We start from the raw sequence: 12,389 nt of genomic DNA, 5'->3' as shown, positions 1-12,389 counted from the left end.
TGTATCTTGGTAAATCCTTTTTGTCATGCGGAGGCCACCTGAACTCTTAACTAGTATAGTACTTTTATAAGCCTGGCCGGCAATGCTTCACGGCCCCATACTCACTTGATGGATGGGAAAGGGGGAAACCTAGTCAGTTGTACAGCTGAATGCATTCAACTGAAATGTGTCTTCCGCATTTAACCCAACCCCTCTGAATCAGATAGGTGCGGGGGGCTGCCTTAATCGATATCCACGTCATCGGCGACCGGGGACCGGTTTAACTGCCTTGCTCAGGGGCAGAGTGACAGATTATTGCGTTGTCAGCTCAGGGATTCAATCCAGCAACCTTTCAGTTACAGGCCCAACGCTCCTACGAACCTGCCTGTCTCTGTCATTTGCTTAACTTGTCCTTGTACTTATGTATGGAATATGTACTGTAGCCTATCCCGAAGGATATTTCAGATCTGTATAGAATCACATGACCTTGGCAGTCAAGTCTGACTATGGATATCCAGTGGGTTTAGTCAGCACAGCTTTACCTGGGGTTAAACCTGCTGCTTTTTCTTGACCTGTGTCTGAAGCGTTTCACAACCATGCTAAGGAGAAACCTTTTTAAATAGTCAGTGCATTAAAAGCTTTATCTATCCAATGAATGCAAAACCATTATTGTACACTTGAAACGGGAGAGATACTGGTTACCAGGACCACTGATTTCTTTGGAGGCTATGTTCATTCATTTATTTGTCTTTTACATTTCTGTACGCATACATTTTATTGTGCTCATAATGTGAAATATGGGTTTAATTTAACCATTGAAAAGACAATTTCCCTATGGTGTAATCTCACTTTGCAGAAGAGCATGTTTCTTTTTAATTACTGTAATACCTCAACATGTTCTAGATAGGGTCTTCGTCACAGGGTTGTGTGATCGACATGTTCTCTTTGTCTTCATCACATGGGATGGTGTTCAATTTACGTGGTGTAAAAGCGCTTTCATATTTATTAGTTTTCACCTTGGCATGCGTTTTGCTGCAGCAAACAAACTGTTCATGTTTTAATAAAACAACATACAAGTGAGTAAAGATCAGAGACTAAGGGGTTTAAAACCTAGCATGCCAGCACTGCTACTAGACGCCAAGGGAGGCAGATCAAATGCCTTTGAAGCTTGTAAATAATCAAGTTGAAAATCGTTGCAGTTGACTTCATGGTTTTTCAAGTGTGTGCTTCGCGTCTCTCAGTACTTTAGTGGACTTGAGAGAGAACTGTGCTGTGCATCGAGCCGGCGCTTGGCTGTGTGCATCTTCTCTTCAGTTAGTGTGCAGTGTGTTGGGGCGAAGGGGGAATGAAGGAATGTCTCAGGCAGGCCTTTTCAGTAGTGTATGGTTTATGTGGTTGGCTTGTATAAGGTGAGGTGTGCAGAATGTTGGGAGGTAAACCTATTCCTAACCTGACTCATCTCACCCGGTTCTATAAACAGCCAATCAGAAAGGCCTCATCTCTACGGCCCTGGGGTCACTGTTCTTCGCACTACTAAAAGGATTAAAAACATCCTGTGAGATTGCACCGGGTCAGACTGTAGTTTAGCACCTTTGTGTGTGTGTCTGTGTGTGCTCCCATGCATAACGTGTGTGTGTGTGTGTGTGTGTGTGTGAGAGTGCGTGCGTGAAAGAGGAAGGTGGTGCCCTGCTGCTGTGGGAACGCTGTGGCGTTCAAGGCATCCCACACATCGTCCCACACCCACTACAAATAGACAGTGAAGGTGCTACATTCCTTAGCCCCCTGTGGAGGTCTCTGAAGCAGAGTTGTGTGTGTTTTGTATAGGAATGGGGCCTTGTATGAAATGTGTCACAACAACAGTGTAAAGTAATCTACTGTGCCAATGCTTTATCTTCACCACTGTTTGGTCCCTACCTTGGTTTTATCCTAGTTGTGCTGTGTCAGTCCTGTTTCGCCTTGGTGCTCTCGCCCTCTCTTTCTCGCTCCGCTTTCTCTCCTTCTACCCTGTGTCACTCCGCTTTCTCTCCTTCTACCCTGTGTCACTCCGCTTTCTCTCCTTCTACCCTGTGTCACTCCGCTTTCTCTCCTTCTACCCTGTGTCACTCCGCTTTCTCTCCTTCCGCCCGTGTCGTCGCCCCGTGTCGTCGCCCTGCCCCGTGTCGTCGCTCTGCCCCGTGTCGTCGCTCTGCCCCGTGTCGTCGCCCTGCCCCGTGTCGTCGCTCTGCCCCGTGTCGTCGCTCTGCCCCGTGTCGTCGCTCTGCCCCGTGTCGTCGCTCTGCCCCGTGTCGTCGCTCTGCCCCGTGTCGTCGCTCTGCCCCGTGTCGTCGCTCTGCCCCGTGTCGTCGCTCTGCCCCGTGTCGTCGCTCTGCCCCGTGTCGTCGCTCTGCCCCGTGTCGTCGCTCTGCCCCGTGTCGTCGCTCCGCCCCGTCCCCCCGCCCCTGCTCTCCGTCCCGTCGCCCCGCCCCTGCTCTCCGCCCCGCCCCTGCTCTCCGCCCCTGCTCTCCGTCCCGTCGCCCCGCCCCTGCTCTCCGCCCCGCCCCTGCTCTCCGCCCCGCCCCTGCTCTCCGCTCTTCGCTTTCCTCTCGCGGGCTTTCTCCCTCTCTCTCCGCTCGCTCTCGCGGGCTCTCTCCCTCTCTCTCCGCTCGCTCGCTCTCGCGGGCTCTCAGGCCTTATCGGAAAGATCACATCCCTTTCTGTATGACTGGACTAGATCTTAGGTATGCACCGCAGAAGATGTGGCTCAACTCTTTTTATCTGCTTCAGTCAATCACATGGAGTTCTACCCACAGGTCGATTACAGGGCACTGCAGACAAACTATTCTTTCTTCTCTCTAGTCACTCTAAAATGGATATTTGAAGTGGCTGCGCTGGCCCTGGTGTTTTAAGTTGCTCTTAAAAGCCTTGTGGTGCCATCTTTCATAACAAGTCTTTCATTGTTGGGTAAATTAGATGTTGATTTCATAGAGATGGGTTGAACCTAAACGAGATGGAAGCACGGCAAGTGGAACCGATGCACCAAGTCTGGAACCAACAGGACCCTGAACAGCTTCTACCCCCAAGCCATAAGACTGCTAAATAGTTCACCAAATAGCTACCCAAATATCTGTACAAACTCTTGACTCATCACATAAGCTGCTGCTACTGTTATCTATCCTGTTGCCTAGTCACTTTACCCCTACCTATATGTACATATCTACCACAATTATCTGCACATCGGCTCGTTACTGGTACCCATTGCATATAGCCAAGTTATCGTTACTTATTTTGTAGGTATTCCTCGTTATTTTTCTATTTTTCTCTCTGCATAATTGGGAAGGGCCCATAAGTACGAAATTCACTGTTATTTTACACCTGTTGTTTACAATTTGAGTTTGTGATTGGTCCAAAACTGGGATCTGCCTCATCATTAGGGCTTTTCTCCCATCCAGTCTGAAAGGTATTAGCCCCTGGCTTTATTGGGAGTGTAAAGTGAACGTGTGTGTGGTACATTAGTGTCAGTGTTATTATCTGGGAAAGGTGTCATAAGAAATAAACTTTAGACCTCCACTAGAACAGCTCTGAGTTATGCAGTATACACTCCTGCTTCTTTTAGTTGCTGGGGAAAACATTTTTGATCACAATGCTGTAAATCCGAAGGTATTTAAGCGTCATCCCATTTGGAGTTTAATCTAAACGATTAAAGAGCGTGTCCGGGCCTTCCCTTAATTAGTAAGATGGACGTTTGCAAAAGGCTCACAAGTAAATACTAAACTTCACATGAGAGGTGTGAAATGTCAGAACAGCCATGTGTTGGGATGCCTGTCAGGAGGATATGTTTTTGAGGCAGAGATGCAGCAGCAGGGAAGGACAGCATTAGTGTAAGTGTATGAACGTTAGACAGACCTGTGGAGAGACCGACCGCTCTTCGCTGGTTCTCTGTGTGAGACGTCTACCTCCCTGCATGTCAGTATGTGTTCTGTGAGGCTGCAGTCCCCTGGTTCTCTCAGCAGTGTGTGTACAGGGTGCTCTGACCCCTTCCCTCCCTGCCTGTGAGGAGAGGAGCAGGGTTCTGACACCGCCTGTCCCTTTGGCTCACTCTGAACGTTTGACACGTGGAGCACGGGGTCAGCGTGACCTACTTTCCCCTGGCGGTCCTTCTGTTGTGGCGCAGCTCCCTGGTGTGTTTGTGGATGTCAGGGCAGGGCGGCACTGCTTACGCCATCACTGCTGTCCCGGTGTGTTAGATCACCATGTTCTTTAGGAAACACGTTGTGGTGTGTGGGAGGCGGTTGTGGGAGACTCACACAGTGGATGAGCATGAGCTGCACTGTGGGGGTTGCAGGTACATGCTGGGCAGCGCTTGGGCTGGACCCCTGCTCAGCACTCGGCTCTGTCTGACTACATTTGCATTACTGCTCATACTCAATGATCTCTTCTACTTACTGTACTTCTGTTAACACTGGATCTGTACTAGGTACCTATCAGGCTGCTCCATCCTCATTGTGTGCCAGTATGACACTGCATACTGTAGATGCTTAGGCTAATTGTAGTGTAGCTTTTCCCAAAACAGACACATTAATATGGCTAACTGGCTTTAATTGGGAGGATTCTCACCAGAAGCAGAAGTGGGTGTCATCAGGTTTCTCTGTGTAACACTGCAGTCGTAATGTGTTAAACGCTTCTATTCACTCCACTTTACCCTTTCTCCCATGAATGACCCTCAGCCTGTTAGTTTCACACCAGTGATGTGTAAGCTTAGAGGGGAGCGTGTTTGACAGAATACAGCGTGCTGCTGGAGCGCAGAGCCTGTCAGGGCAGTGGAGTGCTGCCAGAGAAGAGTTCATTAAAAAGTAAACCTCTAATGCAGTGGCAGTAATCTAGGCTGGGTTGGGATAGATGACTGTATCAATGATTTAGACCCGCAAGAAGGCCCTAAATGGAGACTGAGAAACATCTCTCCCTGTGAGAGGCTGAGCACTACTACTGCCTGCTCTCATTGAAGCCATGGAAGTCGATGGCCGAACACGGTACTGCAGGGATTGTTAGCAGTAAACAGGAGTTGAACATTTGCAGTCTTCGTTTAAAAAATTGATTTAATTTTAAGACCATGGTACCAATAATTGCTTATTATACCAGATATTCTTTTTATTTGACCTTTAACTAGGAGGCCTGGCAAAAGGCTTCCTGCGGGGCTGGGGGCTGAGAACCGATATATTTTAGGATCGCGCACAGATGTTATAAGGATCATTTAGTTGCTAATGGCAGCTGGCGTCACCCCGGTCAGACTCATTGAGAGACTCAAGTTGAAGGCCATCACTGAGCTAGCCTGCAACGTCACTTTTTGTAGTAGCTCAAACTCTGCATGTTATGTCATCTTAACCGACTTCATTTGGATTCAATGCGCTATTGAGTTTTCAAATATAAATAAATGGTGTCAAGTGATCAAGGACTTTGTCCATTCATTTACAGTGCATTCGGGAAGTTTTCAGACCTTGACTTTTTCCACATTTGGTTACGTTACAGCCTTATTCTAAAATAGATTCACTTAATTTTTCCCTCATCAATCTACACACAGTACCCCATAATGACAAATCGAAAACAGGTTTGTAGACATTTTGTAAATTTATGTAAAAACATACCTTATTTACATAAGTATTTAGACCCTTTGCTATGAGACTAGGGGCAGCAGGTAGCCTAGTGGTTAAATACAGACTAGCCTAGTTAAATAAAGATTCACTTAAAAAAAGATGTTTCTACAACTTGATTGGACATAATTTGGGAAGGCACCTACCTGTCTATATAAGGTCCCACAGTTGACAGTGCATGTCAGAGCAAAAACCATGCCATGAGGTCAGAGGAATTGTCCATAGAACTCCGAGACAGGATTGTGTTGAGGCACAAATCTGGGGAAGGGTACCAGAACATGTCTGCAGCATTGAAGGTCCCCAAGAACACAGTGGCCTCCATCATTCTTAAATGGAAAAAGATTGGAACCACCAAGACTCTTCCTAGAGCTGGCTGCCCAGCCAAACTGAGCAATCGAGGGAAAAGGTCTTGTTCAGGGAGGTGACAGAGCTCCAGAGTTCCTCTGTGGAGATGGTTGTCCTTCTGGAAGGTTCTCCCGCCTCTGCAGCACTCCATCATTTAGGCCATTATGGTAGAGTGGAGGAAACCTGGCACCATCCCTACGGTGAAGCATGGTTGTGGCAGCATCATGGTGTGGGGATGCTTTTCTGTGGCAGGAACTGGCATACTAGTCAGGATCGAGGGGGGGAAAAGGAACGGAGCGAAGTACAGAGATCCTTGATGAATACCTGCTCCAGAGAATTGAACCCGATCAAACAGCTCTGGAGAGACCTGAAAATAGCTGTGCAGTGATGCTCCCCATCCAACTTGACAGAGCTTGAGAGGATCTGCAGAGAAAAATGGGAGAAACTACCCAAATACAGGTGTGCCAAGCTTGTAGCGTCATACCCAAAAAGGCTCGCGGCTGTAATCGCTGCCAAAAGGTGCTTCTACAAAGTACTGAGTAAATGTTCTGCCTACTTACAGTTGAAGTCGGACGTTTACATACACCTTAGCCAAATACATTTCAACTCAGTTTTCCACAATTCCTGACATTTAATCCTAGTAGAAATTCCCTGTTTTAGGTCAGTTAGGATTACCACTTTATTTTAAGAATGTGAAATGTCAGAATAATAGTAGAGAATGATTTATTTCAGCTTTTATTTCTTTCATCACATTCCCAGTGGGTCAGAAGTTTACATACACTCAATTAGTATTTGGTAGCGTTGCCTTAAACAATTTAAACTCGGGTCAAACGTTTCGGGTAGCCTTCCACAAGCTTCCCACAATAAGTTGGGTGAATTGTGGCCCATTCCTCCTGACAGAGCTGGTGTAACTGCGTCAGGTTTGTAGACCTCCTTGCTCGCACACACTTTTTCAGTTCTGCCCACAAATTTTCTATAGGATTGAGTTCAGGGCTTTATGATGGCCACTCCAATACCTTGACTTTGTTGTCCTTAAGCCATTTTGCCACAACTTTGGAAGTAGGCTTGGGGTCATTGTCCATTTGGAAGACCCATTTGCGACCAAGCTTTAACTTCCTGACTGATGTCTTGAGATGTTGCTTCAATATATCCACATACTTTTCCTCCCTCATGATGCCGTCTATTTTGTGAAGTGCACCAGTCCCTCCTGCAGCAAAGCAACCCCACAACATGATGCTGCCACCACCGTGCTTCACGGTTGGGATGATGTTCGACTTGCAAGCCTCCCCCTTTTTCCTCCAAACATAACGATGGTCATTATGGCCAAACAGTTCTATTTTTGTTTCATCAGACCAGAGGACATTTCTCCAAAAAGTACGATCTTTGTCCCCATGTGCAGTTGCGAACCGTAGTCAGGCTTTTTTATGCCGGTTTTGGAGCAGTGGCTTCTTCCTTGCTGAGTGGCCTTTCAGGTTGTTGATATAGGACTCGTTTTACTATGGATATAGATACTTTTGTACCTGTTTCCTCCAACAACTTCACAAGGTCCTTTGCTGTTGTTCTGGGATTGATTTGCACTTTTCGCACCAAAGTACATTCATCTCTAGGAGACAGAACGCGTCTCCTTCCTGAGCGGTATGACGGCTGCGTGGTCCCATGGTGTTTATACTTGCGTACTATTGTTTGTACAGATGAACGTGGTACCTTCAGGCGTTTGGAAATTGCTCCCAAGGCTGAACCAGACTTTTTCCCCCTGAGGTCTTGGCTGATAAAAAATAAAATAAAAAATCCCTATGATGTCAAGCAAAGAGGCGCTGAGTTTGAAGGCAGGCCTTGAAATACATCCACAGGTACACCTCCAATTGACTCAAATTATGTCAATTAGCCTGTCAGAAGCTTCTAAAGCATGACATAATTTTCTGGAATTTTCCAAGCTGTTTAAAGGCACTGTCAATTTAGTGTATGTAAACTTCTAACCCACTGGGGTTGTGATACTGTGAAATAATTTGTCTGTAAACAATTGTTGGAAAAATTACGTGTCATGCTCAAAGTTGATGTCCTAACCAACTTGCCAAAACTATAGTTTGTTAACAAGACATTTGTGGAGTGGTTGAATAACGAGTTTTAATGACTCCAACATAAGTGTATAAACTTCCAACTTCAACTGTATGTAAATTTTATATTTCAGTTATTTATTTTGAATACATTTTTCAAACTTTTCTAAACCTTTTTTTGCTTTGTCATTATGGGGTAGTGTGTGTAGACTGAGGGGAAAAAATAGATTCTTACATTTTAGAATAAGATGAACATATCAAAATGTGGTAAAAGTCAAGGTGTCTGAATACTTTCCGAATGCGCTGTGTACAGGCACCACTTCCCTCTGACATCAAATGCATGACGCACACACTCCGCTCCTCAGAGGGGTTGGCATTGAATGCATTGTTGCACAACTGACTAGGTATCCCCCTTTCCTCACCACTCCTGCTCCTTGACGGCTGTGTCTGGAAGGTGGGTGGTTTTACTTGGGTCTTAGAGATTCTCCAGTACTTTTGTATACCTTTTAGTCAGTAGTTGTGAAAGTAGCGCTCACGAGCCAAAAGTGTTCTCTGAAAATGACATACTACATCACATGTGTAGATTTGTGAACATTGAACCACGTTTCTTGTTCTCTCTCACTCTGCTGGGTGTGCATCTTGCTAGCTGTCACTCAGATGGCGAGGGGCTGAAGCTCATTGCTTTGCTTTATCTTGGCCAGGTCGCAGAGTTAAATGACAACTTGTTCGCAACTGGCCTACTTGGTTAAATAATGGTGAAATATATATATTTTTTTATTGGCTTAAACTAATTGCTGGGGGCTGTAACCCACGTGAGGGACAATTTAGGGGAAATGGCCCCGTACGGCTTCCAGAAAACAGTTTTCAAACAAGGGATTTCAAATAAAATATAATTTATCACATGCGCCGAATACAACCGGTGAAGACCTTACCGTGAAATGCTTACTTACAAGCCCTTAACCAACAAGGCAGTTTTAAGAAAAATACGAGTTAAGAAAATATTTACTAAATAAAGTAAAAAATAGTAACAATAATGAGGCTATATACAGAGGGTACCGAGTCAATGTGCGGGGATACAGGTTAGTTGAGGTAATATGTACATGTAGGTAGGGGGAAAGTGACTTTGCATAGATAATAAACAGCGAGAAGCCGCAGCGCGGGGGAGTCACGCAAATAGTCTGGGTAGCCATTTGATTAGCTGTTCGGCAGTCTTATGGCTTGGGGGTAGAAGCTGTTAAGAAGCCTTTTGGACCTAGACTTGGCGCTCCAGTACCTCTTGCCGTGCAGTAGCAGAGAGAGTCTATGACTAGGGTGGTTGGAGTCTTTTTTAGGGCCTTCATCTGACACCGCCTGGTATGTAGGTCCTGGATGGCAGGAAGCTGAGCACCAGTGATGTACTGGGCCATACGTACTACCCTCTGTGTAGCATGAATTAATATTTAGTGGATAATTGAGGGAAGACAGTAATTTTGCTCATAGATTAGGCATGTATGAACTACACAATGGCACATCGAGCCCAAAGCGGGAGGTAAAAAAAATACTTAAGTCGCCAAAGTCCCAGAGGATGTCTTTTAAGTGCTTCAGTTGTAAGACATTAAGGTCTGCATTACACTCCCTCTCTTCCTCTCGGTCTCCCTCTCTTCTTCTTCCTAGGGGCCGTCGTTTTCCGAACTAATAGTGTGCATCACACCCCTTCGTTACCATCCTGGACCTGTATGTAGGTTATGAATACTCAGCCTACTGTATGTCTACTCTTTAGTGTCCTTACTGACTCATGGTCATGTCCCTTAATGCAGGAGGCAGTATAGACTAAGGCTAGACTAGAGGACAGAAGGGGCAGGCTGATGGATCGATACTGTACTGCTGATTAGTGCTGTCTGTGTGAGGGAACCCTGCTAGGCCTAGGTGTGAACAACTGCTTCAACAGACTCCTGGCAGAGAGGAGGCAGGCAGCCCCTAACCAGACCACATCTCTCCATCCCACCACTGACACGGGATCAAACCTGACATAGCAGGTGTAAAATAAACACCTGAGCGGCCTTTTATTCTTTATTTCTTGTCCTGACGAGGAAAAAACAGTTGGGAGTTTCTCTTCTGCGCTGTTGAACCAATCCAGTAAATGTGGAGGAGGAGTTAAGATGGACTGTTGTCTTGTTAACGTCCAAAAGCAGAAGTCGCGTCACAAGCTTTATCCATTTCCCCTGAAAAGCGGATGCATCTGGTGCAACTACCCTGAAGAGGTTGGGCTGGTTGCTATGGGATGGTGCCCCAGATATTGGGGATTGATATGCCTCTTCATTATTTGACAAGTGTGTGGTGTTTGTTTTGAGATATATTTTAGTATTCTGAGCCTACTGAGGTGCAAAACTACTTTCTCTTTACTGATATTACAACTAGCTCCATGCTGTGTACTCATCTCACATCTGCTCAACCTATGTCCAACTCATCTGAGGATTAGTAAGCTTTTTAGTGCAGCTATCTATCAATACTACTCCATAAAATGGAGTGGAGACGCGTGCATTCAGTGAGTCCGCTAAGCCCATGGCTGGCCCAGCTCCTGCTGATTCCAGGGCCCTGCTGCCTGGCTGGCTCTATCCTGGCTGGCTCTATCCTGGCTGGCTCTATCCTGGCTGTTATTAATCCAGGAGCATCACTCCTCTACAGCCATCATCAATGTTGCTTCAAGCCCCTGATCAGCCAGATAAATCAGCCTCTCTCTGACGGTGAGGACTAGCCAACACCATAATGAGTTAACTTTCAGAATGATCTCCATAATGTATTTTCTTCCCTCCAAGGAGCCTTGTGTAGCAATAACTCATATCAGGCATCATCCCAGAGAGGGATTCATTTGGGATGCGTGTGTCACTTAATTCAAGTTGAGCTTTGATTTTTGGTGCCCATGTAATTTGAGAAGTAGAAGAAGCCAGGTTGCTGTGGTCTCCAGAGTGTTGTTACCAGGTAGATTAGACCCTGTCTTCCTAGTGGCTTTGGCCAGGTTCAAGACAAAGATCAAGTGACTGAGTGTGTCGAGTCATGGATTTAGCAGATTCATTCCTCAGGGTGTAATTAAAAGTTGATCTTGACAGCAGGAAATGACTTGACACGGGATGATCGTGTAGCATGCTACCAAGATTCACTTTTCACTTTGTCACAATGGCACGGCCTCTGTGGCTATGATATGCTCTCTTCTCAAAGACACGAGACCTCTTCCTGTTTTTTTTAATTCCTAATCTCTCACCCTGATATTCTCTCTCTCTCCCCCCCACAGAACTCAATACGGCACAATCTGTCATTGAACAAGTGTTTTCTCAAAGTGCCTCGCTCCAAAGACGACCCAGGAAAGGTAAGAGGACTGTCAGTTCAAACCCAACATACAGAGATGACAGTAAATGGAGTGGGAATAAACAGCTGCTGTCCACAGGTTGATGTAGCAGTCTAGACACACACACATATACATAAATATATATACTCTTGCAATCTGCACTAGAAATATGTTAGTTTTGAACGTCTGCCAGTGCTGCCAGTTTAGAAATGCATGGCATGCTCTTAATCTATTATGAACAGTTCACCCACCCAAAATTGCATGGCAAATGTAAATGAGTTATTTTTAAGACCGGCAAGTCAGACTAAGTTGAAGATGTGGTAAAAAGTAGTGATGCATCGATATGACATTCTTGGCCGATACCGATATCCGATATTTTCCTAGCCAAGAAACCCCCCAATAACATTGTTTAAAATTTTAGCTGCCTTTTAAGCCTTTCACTCTCTACTTTCTCTTCTCTCTCTACTCTCTCTCCTCCTACTCTACTCTCTCTCTCTCCTCTCTCTGCTCTCTCTGCTCTCTCTCCTCTCTCTCTACTCTCTGCTCTCTCTCTGCTCTCTCTCTACTCTCTGCTCTCTCTCTACTCTCGCATGCTCTCTCCTCTCTCCTCTCTCCTCTCTCCTCTCTCTGCTCTCTCTCTACTCTCTGCTCTCTCTACTCTCTGCTCACTCTCTGCTCTCTCTCTACTCTCGCTCGCTCTCTCTGCTCTCTCCTCTCTCTGCTCTCTCTCCTCTCTCTACTCTCTGCTCTCTCTCTACTCTCTGCTCTCTCTCTACTCTCTGCTCTCTCTCTACTCTCTGCTCTCTCTCTACTCTCTGCTCTCTCTCTACTCTCTGCTCTCTCTCTACTCTCGCTCGCTCTCTCGCTCTCTCCTCTCGCTCTCTCCTCTCTCTCTCTCTCTCTCCTCTCTCTCGCTCTCTCCTCTCTCGCTCTCTCCTCTCTCTCCGCTCTCTCCTCTCTCGCTCTCTCCTCTCTCTCCGCTCTCTCCTCTCTCCTCTCTCTCCGCTCTCTCTCTGCTCTCTCTGCTCTCTCTCTGCTCTCTCTGCTCTCTCTGCTCTCTCTCTG

General features: G+C 46.1%; 1 protein-coding gene across 2 annotated transcripts in view; it reads left to right on the top strand.

The window, feature by feature from the left end:
- The window catches only part of LOC139555206 (forkhead box protein J3-like), a 139,355-nt gene that overhangs the window by 87,357 nt on the left and 39,609 nt on the right, over positions 1-12,389 (top strand). For both annotated transcript variants that reach the window (XM_071368823.1, XM_071368815.1), the window contains exon 3: positions 11,271-11,345. In XM_071368823.1, coding sequence (XP_071224924.1) covers positions 11,271-11,345 — 75 coding nt within the window. The remainder of the gene's footprint in view (positions 1-11,270; positions 11,346-12,389) is intronic.

Source organism: Salvelinus alpinus, chromosome 2 (genome assembly GCF_045679555.1).
Source record: "Salvelinus alpinus chromosome 2, SLU_Salpinus.1, whole genome shotgun sequence".
NCBI lineage: Eukaryota > Metazoa > Chordata > Actinopteri > Salmoniformes > Salmonidae > Salvelinus > Salvelinus alpinus.
The sequence above is the reverse complement of the archived record's forward strand: the minus strand, read 5'-3'. Positions and strand labels throughout refer to the sequence as shown.